At 39.0% G+C, this 24749-nt stretch overlaps 1 protein-coding gene across 2 annotated transcripts; it reads right to left on the bottom strand.

Moving 5' to 3' along the window:
* Positions 1-5171: 5171 nt before the first annotated feature.
* On the bottom strand, positions 5172-22695 carry LOC145537781 (eukaryotic translation initiation factor 1A, X-chromosomal-like). Of its 2 annotated transcripts, none has more exons than XM_081568596.1 (7): positions 22514-22695; positions 20061-20144; positions 14546-14649; positions 13404-13454; positions 9258-9339; positions 8248-8347; positions 5172-5306 (listed from the first exon to the last, which is right to left on the bottom strand). In XM_081568596.1, the coding sequence occupies exons 1-7, from the start codon at positions 22527-22529 to the stop codon at positions 5282-5284; spliced, it is 462 nt and encodes a 153-aa protein (XP_081424722.1). In that variant the 5' UTR covers positions 22530-22695; the 3' UTR covers positions 5172-5281. The 2 variants fall into 2 exon arrangements, with proteins under 2 accessions (XP_081424722.1, XP_081424723.1); XM_081568597.1 differs by having other exon boundaries at positions 8248-8344.
* Between the last annotated feature and the right edge of the window lie 2054 nt (positions 22696-24749).

Here is a 24749-nt window from a genome sequence, read left to right as displayed (position 1 = left end):
AAGACTCTTGAGAGTCCCTTGGCCTGCAAGAAGATCCAATCAATCCATCCTAAAGGAGATCAGTCCTGGGTGTTCATTGGAAGGACTGATGTTGAAGCTGAAACTCCAACACTTTGGCCACCTGATGTGAAGAGTTGACTCATTGGAAAAGACCCTGATGCTGGGAAGGATTGGGGGCAGGAGGAGAAAGGGATGACAGAGGATGAGATGGTTGGATGGCATCACCGACTCGATGGACATGGGTTTGGGTAAACTCCGGGAGTTGGTGATGAACAGGGAGGCCTGACGTGCTGTGATTCATGGGGTTGCAAAAAGTAGGACACGACTGAGCGACTGAACTGAACTGAACTGAATGAACACACAAAAGATGCTCAACATCACTCATTTTCAGAGAGATGAAAGTCAAAACCACAATGAAGTGGCATCTGACACTGGGCACAATGACCATCACCCAAACATCTCAAACATGAAATTCTGGAGAGGGAGTGAAAAGGTAAGGGTCTTACACTGTTCGTAGGAATGCAAACAAGTATAGCCACAATAAAGCGTATGAGTTCTTAAAAACCTGGAAACAAAACTGCCATATGAGCCAGCAATCCCACTGCTTACATACACCCCAAGGAAAGTAGAACTGAAAGAGACACGTGCACCCCAATATTCATCTCAGCACTATTTACGATAGCTAGGACATGGAAGCAATATTGCTAGATATCCATTGCAGGTGAATGGATAAGGAAGTTGTGGTATATATATATACAATGGACCATTACTCAGCTGTGAAAAGGAATGCTTTGGGTCAGTTCTAATGATGTGTGGAAACAGGAGCCTGTTCTACAGAGTGAAGTAAAGTCAGAAAGAGAAATACAAATGCTGTATAGTAATGTATATGTATGCAATTTAGAGAGATGGTCACGGGGATCCTTCATGCAGAGCAGCCAAAGAGACAGACATGGGAAGAACAGACTTTTGGACTCTGTGGGAGAGGGCAATGGTGGGACAATTTGAGAGAACAGCATTGAAACATGTACATTACCGTACAAAATCAGATGGCCATTCCAAGTCCAGTGCATGACGCAGGGCACCCACAGCCAGTGCTTGGGACAACACAGAGCAATAGGCTGGGGAGGAGGGTTCAGGGCGCGGGAATATGTGTGTACCAGTGACTGACTCTGGTTGATGTAAATTTAATATCTTACAGTTAAAATAATTTTAAAATATGAAAGTTTGCTTTCTGAAATTGCAGTGTTGGAGTTCATGGTCCTGCATATCTTCTGAACCTATGAAACAAAGTCTGATTTGAAGGAGGGTAGTGTCAAATTATGTTGCCAAGAACTGTGTTCCCACACTCTAAAATCCTACAAAATGGACCTGTCAAGTTTCCATTAAAATATTACTTTGTTTTCCCTTCCGGGGCATCTTACGGAATGTTTCAAGTGACTGGAGAGGAAGCAAAAGAGATCACGCTCTTTGAAGCACCAAGTAACATGGGGCATCCAATTTTGAATAAATTTCCTAGGCACCACCCCCCACAAATTTTACCTATACAATTTCTACATGAGATGTATCAAAATAATTCTTCCATGGAAAATTGTACAGAAGAAACTCAAGATGAAACACTATGCCTCACAGTTACTAAACAGAGAGAAAAAAATGTGTTGTCACCAGTGTTTCCCTTCATTCAAGTTCTTATATCAGAATACTACAAACTGGCTTCTCAACAACAGAAAGTTTCACTTCCAGACATGGGAAGTCTAGGATCAGTGTGCTGGTAGGGTTAGGGTTCTGGTGAAGCCTCCTCTGATTTGCAAACTGCTGAGTTCTTGCTGCCTCTGCTCAGGGCAAACCCTCTGAGGTCTCCTTCATAAGGGTAGAAACTCCTTTCCTAAGGGTTCCCCCGCAGTGGCATAATGACATCCTAGAGGGCCTGCTTCAAAATACTATTATCTTCTGAGGTTAGGGTATCAGAACACAATTTTTAGGAAAATAAAAACAGAAATCAAGAAACAAACAAGAGTAAAACAATCAGACCATGAAAACTAGCAAACACAATGTAAGTGTAGATTAAATCTTTGGACAAGCCCGTGTTTGTTTGAGAACATCCACAGAGAAGTTTTTCACTATGTCATGTGCACAGATTCTGGTATTTTTGGCAAAGGCTTGAAGAAAGATACGTAAAAAGACTAAATAACCAGGAAGTTTTGATTATCAATGAAGTCAACTTCTCAAGTTTGTTTCTTCAGACTATTAAAACTAGTCCTCCATCTCAAATATGTTCAGCATATAAGTGCTCAGGAACTCCACAGATGAAGCACCAAAAAACACATCCATGAACTTTTTTCTCGGATTTAACTATGTACACACTCAGTGTACAAACTTGGGAAAGAAAACTCTAGCAAAGTGAAATGAAACCATCCAAATGTTTACTCCCCTTTTTTATATTACAGAAACCAGCTAAATGTATATTCCCTAAAAATTCTCCAAAGGAATATGTTTCAGAAATTACTTGATGAATGGTCTCTCACTACACATGAGTAAAATTTTATTGAGGTCATTGAACAAGCCCTGAATTTCATTTCATTCAGAGGATACATTCAAAGCACACTGTTAAAAAGCAAGATTAGTGTCTAAATTTGCAGTAAAATATGCGCCACACACACACACAAATACACCAGTGACACAAAGCAAGACCAAAATATATTGAATGCAACACTTTCTTGTATTTTTCAGTGGCTGTTCCTTCCTTTCCCTTATCACAGCTAAGGGACAAATTTATGAAAGTATTAGTTTATAGAAATTACTTATGAAATGAGATTTTCACGCATACAATGTGATTATTTTACTCAGCAAATTCAGCACTATATTGTTACAATGCATATGACTTTTGAGAATGAAAGGACAAATAACCTACTTTATCTGTAAAGGTTCATCTATTTACTTTATTCTTAATGGTGGTTGTACTTGAGAAATATTTAAAATGCTGAGTAAAAATACTCTCCACAAACAGATCAAAACATTCAATGTTAATAAAATTGAGTGTTACTTAGTGTAGAATTTCTGCAACTTCTAATCACATGAATTGAACATTATGACTCCAACCTGTCTTCTGAAGGCTTCACTTTGGAAATGCCCTTTTTATATACAGTGGCAACACAAAATGATGAAAAGAGTATATGTTACCAAACAGAATAAAACTACACTTGAGCATCATATGTAAGAAAATAGCCCTTTTTCTTAACTTCAAATGCATACTTCTGCTTTCTTTATATTCTATCAAAAATCTCAAGAAAACCTCTAGATAAGTGGAATATATAGAAAGACTCTGCAAACAAATGAGTTCACACGAGGGCTTATGATGGTGAGGCAATTTATTCAAAACATCCGTTGACTGGAGGTAAAGCAGGAGAGGAATCTTTCCTCTTCTTTCTTTGTCCCCAGTGTTTTGGCAGCAGATATTGAGGTCTTTACCCCTAAAAATTCCATTACATTGAAAGAAGCAAGTGTTAACATTTTACTCAAAATAATTCAGCTTCATCTGTTTTTAAAAGGAATATGATACCAAAACCTTGAATAGCCAAAGCAATGTTGAGAAAGAAGAATGGAGATGGAGGAATCAACCTGCCTGACTTCAGGCTCTACTACAAAGCCACAGTCATCAAGACAGTATGGTACTGGCAAAAGGACAGAAACATAGACCAACGGAACAAAAGAGAAAGCCCAGAGATAAATCCACGCACCTATGGACACCTTATCTTCGACAAAGGAGGCAAGAAGATACAATGGAGAAAAGACAATCTCTTTAACAAGTGAGCTGGGAAAACTGGTCAGCCACTTGTAAAAGAATGAAACTAGAACACTTTCTAACACCATACACAAAAATAAACTCAAAGTGGATTAAAGATCTAAACATAAGACCAGAAACTTAAAACTCCTAGAAGAAAATATAGGCAAACCACTCTCCCACATAAAACACAGTAGGATCCTCTATGACCCACCTCCCAGAATATTGGAAATACAATCAAAAATAAGTGGGGCCTAATTAAAATTAAAAGCTTTTGCACCACAAAGGAAACTATAAGCAAGGTGAAAAGACAGCCTTCAGAATGGGAGAAAAGAATAGCAAACGAAGCAACGGACACACAATTAATCTCAAAAATATCCAAGCAATTCCTGCAGCTCAATTCCAGAAAAATAAATGACCCAGTCAAAAAGTGAGCCAAAGAACTAAACAGACATTTCTCCAAAGAAGACATACAGATGGCTAACAAACACATGGAAAGATGCTCAACGTCACTCAGTATCAGAGAAATGCAAATCAAAACCACAATGAGGTACCACTTCACACCCATCAGAATGGCTGCTCTCCAAAGTCTACAAGCAATAAATGCTAGAGAGGGTGTGGAGAAAAGGGAACCCTCTTACACTGTTGGTGGGAATGCAAACTAGTACATCCACTATGGAGAACAGTGTGGAGATTCTTCAAAACACTGGAAATAGAACTGCCATATGACCCAGCAAGCCCACTGCTGGGCATACACAGAATTGAAAGAGACACGTCTACCCCAATGTTCATCGGAGCACTGTTTATAATAGTCAGGACATGGAAGCAACCTAGATGCCCCTGAGCAGACGAATGGATAAGGAAGCTCTAGTACGTATACAGAATGGAATATTACTCAGCCATTAAAAAGAATACATCCGAATCAGTTCTAATGAGGTGGATGAAACTGGAGCCTATTATACAGAATGAAGTAAGCCAGAAAGAAAAACACCAATACAGTATACTAACACATATATATGGAATTTAGTAAATCGGTAAAGATAACCCTGTATGAGAGACAGTAAAAGAGAAACAGATGTATAGACCAGTGTTATGGACTCTATGGGAGAGGGCGAGGGTGGGATGATATGGGAGAATGACACTGAAGCATGTAAATTATCATATGTGAAACGAATCACCAGTCCAGGTTCGATGCATGATACAGGGTGCTCGGGACTGGTGCACCAGGATGACCCGGAGGGATGGGGTGGGGACGGAGGTCAGAGGGGGGTCCTGGAAGGAAAACACATGTACACCCACGGTGGATTCAAGTCAATGTATGGAAAACAAATACAATATTGTAAAGTTAAATAATAAAGAAACTAATTTAATAAAAAATAAAGAAATAAAACAATGAAAATAAACCATAGTTTATTTAAGGCACAGTGTGCTTTAAACTACACTCATACTGAATTTTATTCTTCTCGGCAGGTGATGACCAAAATTCAAACTGTAGCATGTTCCTCAGACTTCTGAATTCAATTCAGATCTGTAAGTGAAAAGAACATCAGATCTACAGAAAAAATAATTCTTGTAATAATGCTTAAAGGATCTTCTTACACTACTTAGAAAATTATTCCTTTTGAACTAAAGTTAAGAACAACAACCAGATTGTTTTCTCAATTCCTATGTGTTTTCAGTGAATCTCTATGATCTCAATGAGAACATCATGTTACGCAAGCTATTATTTTTTCAATGTTTTAAATTAACTCACTCATCTTAATGGCAGGTTAGAATCTTTTCGTCTCCCAAAGAGAGAAGGATGGTACTAAATCCAATGCTTGTGACTCAATCTGATCACAGGCGTGACACTCTAGTAATCACCAGGATATCTGACTGTGGCAAGAACTGCGATTCTGACATAAAACACATAAACCTAAACAAAATTTCCAATATAAGACAAACTCTTTCACTTACGGTTGCCTTTAGTCTTTTCCCCAACTGACCTGCTTAGTCACAGCTCCAGAAACCTGTTCTCTTTTCCTTCTAAGGAAAAGCTTAACTCTGTGTGGCTTGGTATTCAAGTCTTCCCTTTGGTTAGCTCCCTTGCCTTCAACCCCAGCTCAGCCGTGACAACCTTCCGGTCTCGAATAACATACTACATAACTGGTTCATTTTACATTCTTACCACAGAAAATAACTGTCAACTGTACCTCCTCAGTATTAATTTAGCCACAAGGAATCTCTGGCAAAACTGAGCAAAACATTAGAGAGAGGACAGCATTTCTAAGAAATCTGTGGTCAGCATTACAAACCATCTAGATACTACAAAGATATCATTAAAAAGACATCTACTTAAAAGACATTTCATTACTGGATTCTTTCTTAGTATATAATTGTGTTTTACTTTCTGATTTACACTGAATCATAAAACCCGGGGTCCACTTTTTCAAATAAAACTGCCTTTTCATTTTTAACCACGGTTTAACTGAAATCTTTAAGATGTTCATTTTAGCATTTACAAAATTCATAACTCCAAATACATAAAAGATGATGACAGAGGCATCATAAATATATAAAATAAAAACTGATGTAAAATTTTCGAGCCTCTGATAAGTGGTAGCAAAACTGGAAGAGAAAATTTTTAAAAATATTTAATGATATTGCAACAATATTTTTCTACTCCTTTTTAATTTCCTGTTTCTGGTGTGCTTTAAAAGCATGCAACATCAGTAGAGTATCGGGCTTCCCTGGTGGCTCAGAGGGTAAAAGGTCTGCCTGGGTTGGGAAGATCCCCTGGAGAAGGAAATAGCAATCCACTCCACTGTTTTTGCCTGGAGAACCCCCACAGACAGAGGAGCCTGGTAGGCTACAGTCCACGGGGTCAGAACGAGTCAGACATGATTGAGTGACTTCACCTTTGCTTCAATGGAGTATTGTCATATGTTTAAAGATCTATAAAAATAGGGTAAAAGAAAGAAATAAATTCTCCACTATTGGTACATAACCAGCTGTTCTAATTCACGGTGTGAATAATCTTAAGCAGTTTGGGTGTTAAATGTTATTTGTGGCCATGTCGCACAGGATGCAGATCATCCTTTTCAGACCAGGAATTGAACTCGTGACCCCTACAGTGGACGCTGAGAATCTTAAAATACTAGCACACCAGGGTAGTGCCTTGGTTTCATTTCCTAAATGATTTGGAAATCCATCAAAGTATAATACGGACTGGGATGAACAGGATAGATGTGAGAGACTGAGTATAAAATTGTAAACTGTGTAATCTTGGTGAATATGTGATTGCTCACTTCCACTTAAAATTCAATTTCTCTGAGTGTCTGAAAATGCTCTTAATAAGGATGTTGGTGACTGAAAGATCTTGAAATCTGTGTTCTAAGTCATTGATTCAATTTAGACTTCCTAAAATCTGCTCCTGGAATTCTAAACTTCTACCTTAGTATTCAATCAAACACTCATTTTTGATTTTGCATTTCTGTCTTCTACAGTACATTTTTACTACAGAAGTACCGAAAGAAGAAGATGAAGAAGTCTAACACGCCTTACAAGAGTATAAGCCATATTGTCATTCCAGTTAGTTGATATGCCTGTCTAAAAAGTCAAGAGATACAAATCAATAAAATTTGTACTTAAAAACATTCATAGCAGCATTGAAGACTGTAAATTATCATATATGAAACGAATCACCAGTCCAGGTTCGATGCATGATATGGGGTGCTCAGGGCTGGTGCACTGGGATGACCTGGAGGGATGGGATGGGGAGGGAGCGTGGGAGGGGGTGTCTGGAAGGGGAACACATGTACACCCTTGGTGGATTCATGTCAATGTATGGCAAAACAAATACAGTATTGTAAAGTTTAAAAATAGATAAATAAACTAATTTAAAAAAAAAGAACCGTGAGGCATTTAAAAGTCTTATCATCACTATTTCCTAACCAAGATTAACAACCATTTCCCACAAACTTCAAACCAAAAGTTTTTTCTAGAGTGATACAGGACAATTAATGTAACCTCTAAATACATGGGCAACAAAACAGGCCTTCATTTTAAGAATGCTTTGGAGTACACTGAAATTCCAATGCTTCTGCAAGGTGGCTGCAACATGCTTTACTTCTTTTAACGTACCAGCCTTGGGAGATGATACATTTTAAACCTGTCTGCTAAACTTCTTACTACTATCACTGTAGACCCCCTTACCTAATAAAGACAAGGAGTGCCCACTGTCAGACCCAGTTGACATAAATCAAACAAACAAGGAGATCCCAAGAATTATAAAGTTTTTGAAAAATTAAAAAGGTTGCCACGCTGTCTTATGAATATTAATGGCTATTCAAATTCACGGATACATGAGCCTCAATATATATTCAATTCAAGTGTTCCTCCTTCTGAGCCCAAAGATGGTGAAAGGTCTGACTACTTTCATGTACCAAACAATAAAAAGCACACACACACATGGTTCAGCCTGGACTTACACCTCAATGTCTTCAACCTCATCTGCAGGGTCCTTAAACTGGATTTCATCATCATCTTCAGGATCAAAGGAATTTGTTTCATCTGTTTCACTAAGTTCTGCTAAAAACACAGTAAGAGCATACTCTTAAAAATATAAAATCAAGATGTTACTAGATTAGTTGCCTACTTAAAGAAATAATACTGGATTAATACTAAAACACTGAACTGTACAAGAAACTGCTTGTAATCAATCATCGATTCAACAGTTCCATTCCAAGAAAAATCTGCCTAACTGCAAACATATCACAGAGAACAAACTCAGAATGAAACAACTAAAAGAAGTTCACTGCCAAGTAAATGTTGATCTGATTCCCAATTATCTTAGTCTTTTTTAAATGGCCTATATGTCATCAGAATTTTCATTCTTACTAAAAAACGCATACCTTTATAATAAAATGCACTGTAACTGAATAAATAAAGTTGCTATCATGTTCACAATGTGAGTTTAGTACACTTCCTCTTTTTTGTTACTAGAAACTTATTTTAATCTTTCCAAGCTCACTAGAGGAAGAATAGAATACTTTTGTCTTTAAGAAACAAAAGGGATATCTTTTAAGAACACTCTCCACAAAATGCCACAACAGTACTTTATGTACTAAGAAAACCTGAATACTCCTCCATAAAGATCAATACCAGTACCATAACTGTTGTCCTCGATTAGCTGAAACCAGGTATAATCTCTTAAGAATTGTTTAAAAGAGGCATTCCTTGAACAATTGTTACGTATCAGGCTACAGTCTGTAAACTTTTTAATTCCCCACCAAAACAGCATATATTAGGAAGAGAATCCATTACTAAGTTGTTAATACACTGAAGTATTTCATACATTCTTAAAGCGAATTGAAGTATATATGCAAAAATACATAAAAGAGAGAGAAAGAACAAGAGCAGAAACAACTGCTTCACCTAAACACTAATTAGCAAATACTATAAGAAGACAGGGAAATGTAATAACTTTGACATTAACTACCATATTCTGGAAGCTCTCCATAAGCCTTCAGACTTCTAGCTTCATCTGCATTGTACTTTAAAATTACATCAGCTTTGTTATCCTTGGAGAAAAACAAGGAAGGATGAAAAGTGGTTATACAAAGAATCATCAGTTGTCTCCTAAATTACTTTCAAATTAAACACAATTATGTAAAACCTCACTATTCTCTCACCTTCCTTCTATGAGCGGCACACACACACACACACACACACACACACACACACACAAATTCACATGACAAAGTTTGCATGCATGACCAAATGAAGTATAGACAAGGAAAATGATGCATACAATGCATTGAATCAAAGAAAGAAAAGGAAAGGGGTGTGTGTGTGTGTGGTGGTTTTGAAATGTGGTCCTTGTCCACACTCTAACACTGTAGTTCAAACTGAAAGTGGTATTTTACCCAAAAGAAACCTTTCTACAACCCACAGTTCTTAGAGTATCTTACTGATTCGAATTGTTTGCGGTGCTTTAAAAAGATACCTATATCTTCCTAAAACCTGACAGGCCTGAAGTGAAGTCCTTGCATGTTTATAAAGCTCTTCTGGGTGTTTCTGATGCAAATATGCCTGAGAAGTACTGCCCTAAAATGTTCACTTTTCTCCATTTTAAAGAAGCTGAGACACTGACAGAACAAACAATTCTGAGTGCTTACAATTAACCTAGAAAAGACCTAAAGAAAGGCAACTGAAAATATCACAGTCATAAAACTGCAGTGTAATACACACCAACACTTCTCAAACTATAATGTGCACAAAAAACATGTAGGTATTGTGTTAAAACTCTGAGTGCAACTCAGTAGGGACAAGATTAGCAATGCTATGCTATGCTAAGTCGCTTCAGTCGTGTCCGACTCTGTGCGACCCCATAGACGGCAGCTCACCAGGCTCTGCCGTCCCTAGGATTCTCCAGGCAAGAATGCTGGAGTGGGTTGCCATTTCTTTCTCCAGTGCATAAAAGGGAAAAGTGAAAGTGAAGTCGCTCAGTCGTGTCCGACTCTTAGCGACCCCATGGACTGTAGCCTACCAGGCTCCTCCGTCCATGGGATTTTCCAGGCAAGAGTGCTGGAGTGGGGTGCCATCGCCTTTTCCCAAGATTAGCTAATAACCTGCTAATACACTTCCACAGAGTGGTGATGCTATTTTCTTTACATTATGATTTGACTAGCAAGGGTTTGTAATTATCTGCAACAGATTAAAAATCAGAAGAGCTGTTTCTGGCTATCCACTTTAAAGTTAGTATTTTAACCCCTTAATGGATTGATATAACTGTGGTTACACTGCCATTGCAACAAAGAATTAAACTGGGAACTTAGAATTCTTCAATCCATTTGCGGGGTTATATGTAGTTAAATGAAAATAAATGGACATGAAAATGATACACTTTTACAGACAGATTCTATGTTTTTAGTCATCAAGCATGAAAAATGGAAAGGTTATAAATGGATGATCTAGATCACAAAAACATACAAAGGAAAAAAATACAGTAAAGTTTCAGGATATAAAATCAACATACAAAAATCAGTTATAATAGTAATGTGTCCACATTACCCAAAGTAATGTACAGATTGCATGTAATTCCTATACAAATTTAAGTAGCAGTTTTTTTCACAGACAAAGTTATGTGGAACCTCAAAGAATCCTAACCGCCAAAGCAATCTTGAGGAAGAATAAAGCTGGAGGACACACACTTCCTGCTTTTCAAACACAACTGTCCAAACAATATGGCACTGGCATTCCACCAGTAGGCGGACTCCTAGAACAAAACTGAGCACTCAGAAACAAAATTTTTCAAAGACAGTCAACGAATACTTATGAAGGGAAGCAAGATAACTGTGTAGAAAAGACATCCTCTCTAATAACCAGGTCTAGGAAAACAATACTTAACATAAAAGTGGACCGCTATCTTACACCACAAACCACTTAAAATAACCCTGAAGAGATTTAAACCCAGGCTTGAAACCATAAAACTACAAGAGAACACAGTGTAAAACTACCAAATGCCGCTCTTGTTCTTTGTTTTTGGTATAGGACACCAAACCCATAAGCCACACAAGCAAAACCTAGTAAGTGGAAGTACTTCACATTAAATCACTTTTGCACAGAAATGGAAATCATCAACAACAACATAAAAAAGACAGTGTACTAGATCAGTAAAAATATTTGCAAATGATAAGACCACTAAAGGATTAACATCCAACGTAGATATATATTGCCATTTGCAAGAACAGAGATGAACCTGGAGGACAGTGTGCTAAGAGAAACAAGTCACACAGAGAAGGCAAACACTGTAGGACCTCATTTATATGTGGAATCAGGACTGAACCCAAACTCATCAAAGTTGAGGGATGCTCCTAGTCTCTCAGCTTTGAGTGACCTGGAGTTTCTGCACAAGCCCGAAATGATGACTCAGAACTATCAGTTGCCTGGATGAGTATCAAAGGTATGCCCCAGCATGCACAGAGCCTAAAAGCAGAGGCTGAGAGGACTGCTGGCTTTTAATGAAACCTCAAACATGGGCTGTGTGCAACGTTATAAACAAGCATTCAGCGGCCACATGAAGGAAAAGATACATGCCATACACAATCTGTTTCAGAAATCACTCAACAAACAATGGCAAGATAAAAGCCCTGGGGGAAGAAATCTGATCTCCCAGTTCACCACGTTATATTTGCATTTTCTAGTTTTCAACAACAACAAAAATAACAACAAACACAAGACACACAAAGAAAAAGGAAAAGGTGTTTTGTCACATACCAGAAAATTAGCAGTCAATCCAAAGCATGGCTGAGAAAGCCTAGAAGCTGCACTTAACAGAGACTTCACCTCAGGTAGTATACGTAAAAAGAAGACAAGAAACAACGTGCATAATGTTTTTAATTGTCAAGAATATTTCACTAGAGAATCAAGACATACAGATTCTTTAAGAGAAAACTAGTGCAGATGAAAAGTGAAGTAGCTGACTTCAAAATGTCTCTTTTAGTCACTAATAGAACAATCACACCAAAAAATTGACAAGGAAACAGAAGACTGAAACTTTACAAATCAGAACGTCTTAAGTATTTACAGAAAACATGACCTGATAATCGAATAGAGAGCGACTGAGCAGTTGTTTCACTCAAAATCTAATTTAGCCCAAGGGATGGGTTTGACACAGAAATCAAAAGAATTTCTGTCTCACAAGTTATAGTCCAAACATTAAGGTCGTAGGGGGCAACTACCAAGTAGTTTTCTAAGTATTCATCTCAGATTTATAACATAGACGCTAAACAACCTAGTCTATGTCTTACCTTTCTCCTATAAGCCTCAAACACCCTTTTTGGAGATTACAGGTTTTGCCTGAATTCATTGCATCATCTACAGCAGTGGTTTTTCAAACTTGGATCTGAGACCTTGAAATTTAAAAATTGGAACTGACAACCCAATATAAAATTACTAAATTTTTCTTTTGATGAGTGAGAATACTAACGAAAATCACTGTCATATGCTACTGTTCTTATTTCAGCAAAGGTCATTTTACCAAAATATTTAAAAGGCAAAACGGGGGGGAGTCTTCTGGTGGTCCCATGATTAGGACTCAGGACTTTCTCAGCAGTATTCTGCATTCAATCCCTGACTGGGGATCTAAGATCCTACAAGCTGCAGTGTTGTCAAAATTTACAGAAAAGAAAAATGGAAGGAAAATGAATAATCTAGTTCTGTGAAATATATGTCACAAAATAGAAAGATATCTTCTCATTTTACTACAAAACACTGAAAACGTCAGCCTGCGGCAAAATTCCAGAAAACCTAGCACACAGCCTTGAATACATGTGCGCTTTAAAGGAGGACAGAGTGATGAGTTGCAGTATTTATCCAAAATTATAAGAAAATACTTATTGCATAGCATATTTACAATAAAAAAAGAAACAACAAGTTTTCCCACAAAACCATCAGTCATATGCCGTCAGTCAGCCAGAATTCTATCATCTTATACCTCATGGATCATAACAAATTTTATTGCCAGAAGGATGAGAATCATAACTGGCTGGAACAGATCAAATGCATTTTATTGCATCATCTAAATACTGATGTTAATGATTTCTAAATTCAAGAACATTATAAATTTAGGTGTAATTGTTACCTGATAGTCTCGAAGACCAACCAATATAATATCTGAAGTATTTATCCAAACCTATAAAAGAAAACTCGCAGTATATTATACTTAAAATGCAAACAAAAAATAGTGTGTGATGTTAAGCCATACTTAACATAATACAAAAGATACAATTCACTCAGTGTGTGAAAAGGACCTACGAAAAATTAGGGCAAAACGACAGATGAGTGTGTGTGTGCGTGTGTGTGTGTGTGTTTGTGGTGTGTGTGTGTCATGTGTACACGTGCATGTATGTGTGTGTGATCTGTGTGTGTGCTCATGCCTATGAGACAAAGTCTAGTTACAGAGAGTTACCATCTATTAAGTAAAAACTAAAGATAGGCAGTTCAGTTTGGATCAAGATTTCTAATTTAGGATATTAAAATAGATAATAATTTTACTTCAAATAAGTAAGTTTACAAAAGCATAGTTCTTTGCCACGTGAATTACTTTTATTCACAAATCACTTTGGACATCTTTAGTTATTTTAAACAAATGAAAATAACTCATCGACCCAAACATAGCCATCTAGTTACCATCGGACATCAATTTAGGCCCCCAAACCACTAACTGGAAAAGAATGACTCAAGAGAACAAAACTGTTTTTTAATCCAAAAAATTAGGGTTGAAGGAACTTTTAAACAATATGATCAATCAGTGTGCCAAAATTATTAAATAAGATGGTCCCATTTCAAATGTTCCTAACACCACGTACAGCTGTTCCCACAAAGCAAAGTCTTACCCGGAACCATACACTGGATTTAATTAGCAATTAGACTCCTTTTGTCTTAAAAATAATTTTCAGGTGTTTTATTTTTCTTTCTTTCTCTCATGGGTTAATATTTTTGTTAAGAGTCTAGGTCATTTGTTTCATACACGGAATGTGTCTGTTTCTTCAAGAGCAAACATTTCTGGCCGAAATCCAGCCTAGGTGTCACAAATCATTCTTTCTAAATCTAAATCCTCTGATGAAAGTTATCGAGGATTTTCTAATTTTATGTGTTTCTATTGTCATATAACTCACTATTTTTGAAGTCTTGAAGAATTCACCAAAGTCAGTCACTTGGAAGCACAGCTAAATTTTTTAAAGGTAAGTTTTGTATTAAAGGAAAATATATCTCCACACTCACCCTTTTTCTCAAGCTGCCTCGGATATGACATATCCTTGTCATACCATCAAAACACATTGCTTCCAATCGTGCATTTCCCAACATTTTGGTTACCTGGGCATATTCTTAGGAAGGGGCAAAAAAGAAAAAAAAACAAAACAAAAGAGAACTGTAAAATACTGTTCAATTTTTTAAAAAAATGTAACACTTGTTGTTAGGTTGGTAACTTCACTTTTATTGCCAAATTTAGACCACACCAACCATGATTTAAAAAAGAACAAAATGTTCAAATATTATAACAAAGGAGAGCTGTCTCAAGGTGACCTATATTAATTTTATCCACAAAAATGAGAGAACTCTTAATCTGCCAAACAATGTCTATAGTCTCTTCCAGCTACACTTAATGCATTTACCCTCATGTTTTCAGAGCAAGGAAAAGTCGACAAAAGTGAAGCAGTTAATCCAAAATTAGAAATGTTAGTAACACAAAAAGCTACCTGCTACTTTGAATATTTAAGTCATCTACTAATTTGAGAAAATCAGTTCAGTCGTGCTCTTCATGACTGCATGCTCTACCTTTGGACATCAAAGCGGCTCATTTCAGACTGCACCCTAAAGGCTGACTTAGCAACCTCTCAGGCTGAGTATTCGCCAAACCTCGACTCTCCTTTCCCTCATTAACTCTACCGATAATCAACAGCAGGTTGATCATTAACAAACTTTTGCTTGAGAACACGTTGATGCTTATTCTCAAGTTCTTAAAATGGTATCTTAAGGTAAAGTGTCAAATGTTTAAATACAATTATATCTAAGAATAGTAGAGGCCACCTGATTCTACTGTCATTTGAAAACAATGACAAAATCATTAGCTAGTATGGGATGATGTCTTCTTGATTTAAAAGACAAAAGCAGGCATCAGAATAAAGAGAAAGAAACAGGTAGTTAATATAAAGCGTGTACATTACTAAATTTTTTACTAAGGACTAACATCAAAGTGACAGCCACTGCAGCCACGAAATTCAAAGGCACCTGCTCCTTGATCATTCAGGCATGACATAAATCAAATCCCTGATGATTTTACAGTGGAAGTGAGAAATAGATTTAAGTGACTAGATCTGATAGGCAGAGTGCCTGATGAACTATGGGTGGAGGTTCGTGACACTGTACAGCAGACAGGGATCAAGATCATCCCAAAGAAAAAGAAATGCAAAAAAGCAAAATGGCTGTCTGAGGAGGCCTTACAAATAGCTGTGAAAAGAAGAGAAGTGAAAAGCAAAGGAGAAAAGGAAACATATACCCATTTGAATGCAGGGTTCCAAAGAATAGCAAGGAGAGATAAGAAAGCCTTCCTTAGTGATCAGTGCAAAGAAAGAGAGGAAAATTATAGAAAGGGAAAGACTAGAATTTCTTCAAGAAAATTAGAGATAGCAAGGGAACATTGCATGCAAAAATGGGCTCAAGAAAGGGCAGAAATTGCATGGCCCTAACAGAAGCAGAAGATATTACGAAGAGGTGGCCAGAACACACAGAAGAACTGTACAAAAAAGATCTTCACGATCCAGATAATCACTATGCAGTGATTAATCACATAGAGCCAGACATCCTGGAATGTGAAGTCAAGTGGGCCTTAGGAAGCATCACTACAAACAAAGCCGGTGGAGGTGATGAATTTCAGCTGAAAAATTTCAGATCTTCAAAGATGATGCTGTGAAAGTGCTGCACTCAATATGCAGAAAATTGGAGAACTAAGCAGTGGCCACGGGACTGGAAAAGGTCAGTTTCATTCCAATCCCAAAGAAAGGCAATGCCAAAGAATGCTCAAACTACTGCACAATTGCACCCCTCTCACACGCTAGCAAAGTAATGCTCAAATTCTGCAAGCCAAGCTTCAGCAATACATGAACCATGACCTTCCAGATGTTCAAGCTGGTTTTAGAAAAGGCAGAAGAACCAGAGATCAAATTTCCAACATCCACTGGATCACGGAAAAAGGAAGAGATTTCCAGAAAAACATTTATTTATGCTTTATTGACTATGCCAGAGCCTTTGACGGTGTGGATCACAATAAAGTGTGGACAGTTCTGAAAGAGATGGGAATACCAGACCACCTGACCCGCCTCTTGAGAAATCTGTATGCAGGTCAGGAAGCAACTACATCTGGAACAGTTATAACTAGACACGGGACAAGAGACTGGTTCCAAATAGGAAAGAAGCACATCAAGGGTGTATATTGTTACCCTGCTTATTTAACTTCTAGGCAGAGTACATCATGACAAACGCCAGGCTGGAGGAAGCACAAGCTGGAATCAAGATTGCCGGGAGAAATATCAAGATCCTCAGATAGACAGATGACACCAACCTTGGTGAAAGATCATCTTGATGAAAATGAAAGAGGAGAATGAAAAAGTTGGTTTAAGCTCCACATTCAGTAAATCAAGATCCTGGTATGCAGTCCCATCAGTTCATGGGAAATAGATGGGGAAACAGAGGCTAACTTTATTCTGGGGGGCTTCAAAATCACTGCAGATGGTGACTGCAGCCATGGAATTAAAAGATACTTACTAGTTGGATGGAAAGTTATGATGAACCTAGACAGCATATTAAAAAGCAGAGCCATTACTTTGCCAACAAAGGTTCATCTTGTCAAGGCTATGGTTTTTCCAGTAGTCATGTATGGATGTGAGAGTTGGACTATAAAGAAAGCTGAGTGCCGAAGAATTGATGCTTTTGAACTGTGCTGTTGGAGAAGAGTCTTGAGAGTCCCTTGGACTGCAAGGAGATCCAACCAGTCCATGTGAAAGGAGATCAATCCTGGGTGTTCATTGGAAGGACTGATGTTGAAGCTGAAACTCCAGTACTTTGGTCACCTGATGAGAAGAGCTGACTCACTGGAAAAGATCCTGATGCTGGAAATGATTGAGGGCAGGAAGAGAAGGGAATTACAGAGGATGAGATGGTTGGATGGCATCACCACCTCAATGGACACCAGTTTGGTGGAACTCCAAGAGTTGGTGATAGACAGGGAGGTCTGGTGCACTGCAGTCCATGGGGTTGCAAAGAGCCAGGCACGACTGAGTGACTGAACTGAACTGAACCGCTCCTTGGAAGAAAAGCTATGACAACTCTAGACAACACGTTAAATGGCAGAGATATCACTTTGCTGACAAAGGTCTGTATAGTCAAAGCTCTAGTTTTTCCAGTAGTCACATAGGGATGTCACAGTTGGGACCGTAAAGAAGGCTAAACGCTGAAGAGTTGAAGATTTTCAACTATAGTGCTGGAGAAGATTCTTGAGTGTCCCCTGGACAGAAAGAGACCAACCAATCAGTCAATCCCAAAGGAGATCACGCTGAATATTCACTGCAAGGACTGCTGCCAAAGCCCCAATAGTTTGGCCTCCTGATGCAAAGAGTCGATAGCAAGGAGAAGTCCCTAATGCTGGGAAAGCAGGAGGGCAAGAGAAGAGGACAACGGAAGATGAGATGGTTGGATGGTATCACAGGATTCAAGAGACATGAGTCTGAGCAAATGCAAGGAGATAGTGAAAGGCAGGGGATCCTGGTGTACCGCAGTTCACGGGCTCCCACAGAGTCATAGACATGGCTTAGCAACTGAATAACAACACCTCCACCAAAGAGATCCTAATCTGTAATTATCCTGAAGGGTAAATGGGATTCACATGATGGAGAGTCCCTTGGTTCACAGGCCGTGAACCCAGCTTATTGTTCAGGACTGCTACACAGGAGAAAATAACAAAGAAAAGAAAATTGTAATTTAAAACCTGGGCCTGAAAACAAATTTCTAATGTAAGGAAAAAATACGAAGGTCAAAGACCAGATTATCTTTAGCCACACACCATGTTTCAAATAATTAATAAAAATATTTGTGTTTGTGCCTGAGTGTGTGTGTGTGTGTGTTTAGTGACTTCCACTATGAAGGAATAATTACGTGGCTTTTTATGAAGTGCTGGAAATTACTGAAACAAATGGACACATGTGAATGGCAGTTACACACCAGCTCAACAACAGAGAATAGCATTTTCATTAAGAGAAAAGTTTACATGTGAACTGAACAATATATGTTAACTTCAATTCATTTCAACACCCACATATGGCTACTGGGTATTCCAAAACACAAGTTTGCCCAGTGGTCAGCCATGAAGAATCCACCTGCAAATGCAAGAGACAAAGGAGACACGCACTAGACTTCTGGGCAAGGATGATCCCGTAGAGAAGCAAATGACAACACACTACAGTATTCTTGCCTGGAGAATTCCATGGACACAGGAACCAGGTGGGCTACAGTCCATGAGATCGCAAAAGAGTCAGACATGACTAAGCGCAAGCAACGGGGCTAGAAAAAAGTACTTACTAGGTGACAATACAATGGTAAGGTTAAATTTCTCGTGACCATGCTACTGGAATTACATAAGAGAAAGCCTTCACTCTTAAGAGATGAGATATTTAGGGCTAAAGACCGTAACTGTATGTAACTAGATCTGCCTATAAGAAAGATTAAAATATTAGGAAGAAAATGTTCATGTACAGAAAGAAAGTACAAGAAGAAAACATTAAATATTAGTGAGTCTAAGTTAAAAAAAAATGGGAGTTGTATTCATATTTCAACTCCTCCGTGGGCTTAGCTATCCATTAAAGGGAAAAAAGTAAGTGCTTCAGTCAATTATTCTACTCTTCTTTTAGCCTGCACTTACTTAAATAAGAGACAGTCAATTATTCAGTTACTTTATTAAATACACTAAGGACATTGGAGTACTGAGGGTCTGAGGTCTTGGCATGGATTTCTCAGAGTCTACTGAAAAATATTACAATAGTAGGGAATTTTCGATGTTGGCAGCCAGGCTTACTCTGCTCTAAACCCTACAATTCAGTTGCACTCATGCCATGCTTTGTCACAGAATAAAAACTGGACACTTTCTTTACAGAAATGCCACATTAAATCTGCATGAGAAACAGTGTAAATTGAATTACTTAAAACAAATTATGGAGCAACGTAGGGCACAGTAAATGGGGAAAAGCTAGAGATACGAGGGGCTTCTGTGGTGGCTCAGTGGTAGGGAATCCACTGCCAATTGATCCCTGGTCCAGGATGAACCCACATGCCTCCAAACGACTGAGCCCCTGTCCCACAGCTATTGAGCTTGTGCTCTCAATAGCTGTGCTCTCAATAGTTGCAGCCTGGCAGCTGCAGTTGCTGAGCCCATGTACTGCAGCTACTGAAGCCTGGTCTCCCTAGAGCCTCTGCTCCACAAGTGGAGAGAACACCCCAACGAGAAGCCCATGCACTGCAACTACAGAGCAGCCCCCACTCCCCACAACTAGAGAAAAGCACATGTGCAGTAATGAAGGCCCAGCACAGCCAAACAAACAAACAAAGAAACACATAAGCAAATGAAATCATTTAGATTAAAAAAAAAAGGAGATATGAGACAACTCCTTGGGATTATGACTAAGGTATGTTTCAGGGTAAACTCAAATTCAATTGCTAGAAAAGGTATAAATAACTAAAGAAGTCTTACCTTGTCTGTCTTCCTTAAAGACTAAGTCTCGTTTTTCATATTCATTCTCCTTCTTACCCTTGCCTCTGTTTCTGCCTCCTTTACCTAAATGATTAAAGAGTGAATAAAAATTGACATCTAAGCATCTGTATAATAGTTTACAAACTCAACTGTTGCACAAGCTAACGTAAGATTTTAAACTTTATAAAAACACAGGGAAACAAACAAATTACCATTTAAATTAAGAGACCTAAAAAGAGATTTACAATTTAACATTATTTGCTTTCTGATTAGCCGCATGTTACAAATTGTCAGTGGCTTTCATCCAAATCCCTTACCCAATAAGTATATTATCAACCACATAACCCATTACCAGAGACAGCCATTAGCATTTTGTTATTGTCCATGCTTTCCGATTAAACCTGGATTCTATACATTTTCTTCCACAATTTATTTTCAAATTAATAAACCAAGACTAGTCCATATATTTGTAAAGGGCTGAAAACTGAAAAATCATATGTAGAAATGTCTTCAGTTTGGCATGAGAGGTAGCAGCTAGTATAAAAGTTCCACAGAAGGAAGAGCAGAGTTACCCAAGGCTGGAGTGAAGCCTAGGAAGATAACATTAACAAAAATGTACTGAACATCTACTAAGCACCAAGCTGTAGCAATTCAGCATTCATAAAGTCCTGTTCTCTTTAGAATACACTACCAAATGTGGGCATAGGAAACGTCATTCCTAGAAACAGAAGACGAAACAAGGAATGCATGGCAATGTACAGTTATTTGTAAGCTAAACGTGAATTAAATAGACTAGAAAAAACAAGTAGAAGTGGTTTGTAATTTACCTAACACATTATGAAAAAGACATTCCTAGAGTTTCACTGACTAGTAGCAGCAAAACATTTGCTTGCTAGAGAAAGGCTGGGCCAGTTGGTCTGGGGAATCTAGAGAGCACTGAACTCAAAGGTAAAGAAATGTAACCGAATATGGCAAACGTTAAGTAAGGCTTGAGAGCTAAAATGAAGTGCCAGGAATGAACAATGAAGAGATTTGTTGTGCAATGTGAAATGTGGTGCTATTCTGAAGGAGGTATTCTCACTCCTTGCAGTTACAGTTTTCTGGGAGGCATTACAGGCCATTAAACATGACACAAGAAGAATTGAGGTCTGTAAAAAGGAGAATTCAAGGAATGACTGTCCCAGTGGTCTGCTTCAGTTAGCTTACAAGTACGATGTTGGAAGTTACAAGTAGAGTTATTGTCAAATCTGATTATTTGTGAACTGTCTGCCTCAGAATAAAGATAAGTAGAAATACATAGTGCCAGCATCTATCTTATGAGAAAAGAAGGCAGAACACGTTGGTATATGCTTGCCTTCTAAAGAAGGTTAAGGTTTGTGACAGGTAGAGGAAAGTAAGGAGAAGGCAATGGCACCCCACTCCAGTACTCTTGCCTGGAAAAGTCCATGGACGGAGGAGCCTGGTAGGCTACAGTCCAGGGGGTCGCTAAGAGTTCGACACAACTGAGCGACTTCACTTTCCCTTTTCCCTTTTCATGCACTGGAGAAGGAAATGGCAACCCACTCCAGTATTCTTGCCTGGAGAATACCAGGGATGGTGGAGCCTGGTGGACTGCCGTCTATGGGGTCGCACAGAGTCGGACACGACTGGAGTGACTTAGCAGCAGCAGCAGCAGCAGCAGCAGCAGCAGAAGAAGAAGAAGAAGAAGAAAGTAAACTGGCAGACATGAACCTAAACATGCAACGGTGTTTTACCTTCGTGTTTGCAAAGAAGCAGTATTTTCAGCAGTAGTCAACTGTCCACAAAGTAAAGTATGGAGAAATATTTAATGGTCCCAAAAGAAAGAATCAGTGTGTCGTAAACAACAGCTAAGGGAGAGTCCCGGGAAAGGATGAAGGCCACAGAGGCGAAGCCTTGGCTGCCCAAAAGTAGCCTTCTCCTCAGTTTACTAATGCGCTGGCAGTTAACCTGGCATGTTCAGTTCAGTTCAGTCACTCAGTCCTGTCAGATTCTTTGCGACCTCATGAACCGCAGAACTCCAGGCCTCCCTGTCCATCACCAACTCCCAGAGTATACCCAAACCCATGTCCATCGAGTCGGTGATGCCATCCAACCATCTCATCCTCTGTCGTCCCCTTCTCCTCCTGCCCCCAATCCTTCCCAGCATTAGGGTCTTTTCCAATGAGTCAACTCTTCGCATGAGGTGGCCAAAGTATTCAGCTTCAACCTGGCATGAATGGAAAACTAATCTATTTCACCCTCCGTGTAAAACTGACAAACACAGAGAGAAAATGATACCGCTATGCGAACAGAGCGGGAGGAGGCAGGGGCAGCTTCCTAGCTCCTATGTGGACTGTGCAGTCCTGCTCAAAGATATCAGCCAACCACAAGAAGGAGGGGCTACCACCGGTGGCGGCTGAGCAAACCGTGGTTCTGGGAAACCGAGTCATTACCTTTATTCTTGGGCATAGCTGTAACGGCAGGCTCACTGTGTTCAAGCAGCTTCCTGTGCCGCTGCCGCTGCCAAGCAATCCTCCGAGGCTGCCAAAGAACTGTTACGCACTCCGAATTGAGAACTCGGGAGAGATCGGCATGCGGCCACGCTTAGCGGCAGCAAAATGGCGACCCAGCAGGTGTCACGGGTTTTAACGTCACTCTCGTCGCCTCTGACGCCACCAGCCTATCCCCAAAACACAGTCTCTTCTGACCTATGGACCTCATGTAGTCCAAACCAACTGACTATCCTGATTGAAGGTGAAAAGAAAACTAGGAAAGTCAAACAAAGGAATAAATGTAGAAAATTATGATAGGATTAAAAAAAAATTTAGATTAAAAGTATACATGCTGCTACTGCTAAGTCACTTCAGTCGTGTCCGACTCTGTGCGACCCCATAGACGGTAGCCCACCAGGCTCCCCCGTCCCTGGGATTCTCCAGGCAAGAACACTGGAGTGGGTTGCCATTTCCTTCTCCAATGCATGGAAGTGAAAAGTGAAAGTGAAGTCGCTCAGTCATGTCGGACCCTTAGCGACCCCATGGACTGCAGCCTACCAGGCTCCTCCGTCCATGGGAGTTTCCCGGCAAGAGTACTGGAGTGGGTTGCCATTTCCTTCTCCGAAAAGTATACATACAGAGAGATAAAAAAAGGTGGATTCATGTCAATGTATGGCAAAACAAATACAATATTGTAAAGTTAAAAAATAGATAAATAAACTAATTTTAAAAAAACAGAAAAAAGGGAATAAAAAGGAAACAAAAAAAAAACTCTACAGAGCAACAAAATACCAACTTTGAGGCAGAGGTGTATAACAACAATAAAAAGTGTGACTGAATATACACATATACAGATACATCCATAGGAACATCAAAACTGTCCAAGAAAAATAAAGTACATTAAGTTGACCCCACAAACAAAGGAAACCTAAAGTATCTCTACAGGAGCAAAACTAATGCAGAAACTAGAAAGCAAAACTAGAGCAAGATTCATATTGAGGAATAAAGTGATTAAAATAAAAAATACCAAATTTGCTGAGATGAAAGGACAGAAAGTATAGAAAGAAAGAATAGATATGCAAAGTTAAACAGAGGTAGATAAAGAAGATTTATATGCATTAAAGATTAACTGCAAAGGGAAAGAAACAGTAGAAAAAGAAAACAAAGGAATAGAAAAATAATAATAGGTTTAAAATTTAAAATTTAAAGTAGAAAAAGATAAAAGAAAAACAAAATGAAAACTCCACGGAACTGCAAAAGCCCAATGTAGAACCAGAACTTTATAAGAGCAATAAAAAAATGTGACTGAGAAAAGAAGAAAAAGCTCAAAAGCTTCATTAGATTTCATAGTGCCAATACAATCATCAACTACAAAGAGGGGAAAAAAGGAAAAAGAAAAAAGCCTAAAGAATCTCCAGAGCAAGTCAAAACATAAGAATAATACAGGTTTATCTTGAGTTACTGCTGTCAGAGTCCTTTCCCTCTCTAGAAGTCACAAGCCACCTCACCTCCCTAGGGTACCCTCCAATGCTGATCTCTGGACTTGCTGTGGGGGCAGCTTACATTCTAATCTGGTCCTACTTTTATGTGTTCTTACCTCCAATGTCCACAGCTATCAGAACTAGTGCAATTTCTTTTGTGGGAGCTCTCAATGACATTTTATGTATTCCATAGGCACAGAGTCTGCCTAGGTGTTCATGTGGATTTAATCTGCAGCTTTACAGGTGTAGGAAGGTTTTGCATCTTCTTCCTTAGCCACACTGCCCCTGGGTTTCCTTTGTGGTTTTACTTCCATGTCTGCATGTGATTCACCCACTGGGTTTTGCTCCTGAGGCTGCCCTGCAGGACTTGGGTTTGCGCCTGTGAGGGCCAGGTGAGGAGGTGGTGTGCTGCTTGGGACACAGGCATTCTAGCAGCACCAGGTACTCAGGGGTGTGGTGAATAGGACAGCAGGAAATATAGTGCTCTAGAAGGGTATGGCAATCAGTGTTGGCCAATATGCTCCAGTATCCTTCCTGGAGAACCCGCATCCCTGACAGAGAATCCTGGCAGGCCACAGTCTACATGTTAGAAAAGATTTGGACACTATGAAGCGACTGCACGTGTCGACTCAAGACTTTTTTTTTTTTTAACTCTGGCAGCTCTGCCCCAGTAAGGGTTGAGCACGAAGGTGTCACAGCTGCTTGGCTTGCAGGGA

The sequence above is a fragment of the Giraffa tippelskirchi genome, chromosome Y (genome assembly GCF_054371585.1).
Source record: "Giraffa tippelskirchi isolate mGirTip1 chromosome Y, T2T-mGirTip1v1.2.pri, whole genome shotgun sequence".
Taxonomy (NCBI): Eukaryota; Metazoa; Chordata; class Mammalia; order Artiodactyla; family Giraffidae; genus Giraffa; species Giraffa tippelskirchi.
This window is presented reverse-complemented; position numbering and strand designations above follow the sequence as displayed.

What these genes read in the sequence shown, in the direction of transcription:
- LOC145537781 (XM_081568596.1), bottom strand. An exon ending in GAGGCAGCTTGAGAAAAAGG is followed by an intron (nt 13,455 to 14,545) that starts GTGAGTGTGGAG and finishes TTTCTTTTATAG; the next exon opens with GTTTGGATAAATACTTCAGA. An exon ending in TTGGTCTTCGAGACTATCAG is followed by an intron (nt 9,340 to 13,403) that starts GTAACAATTACA and finishes TTTTTCTCCAAG; the next exon opens with GATAACAAAGCTGATGTAAT.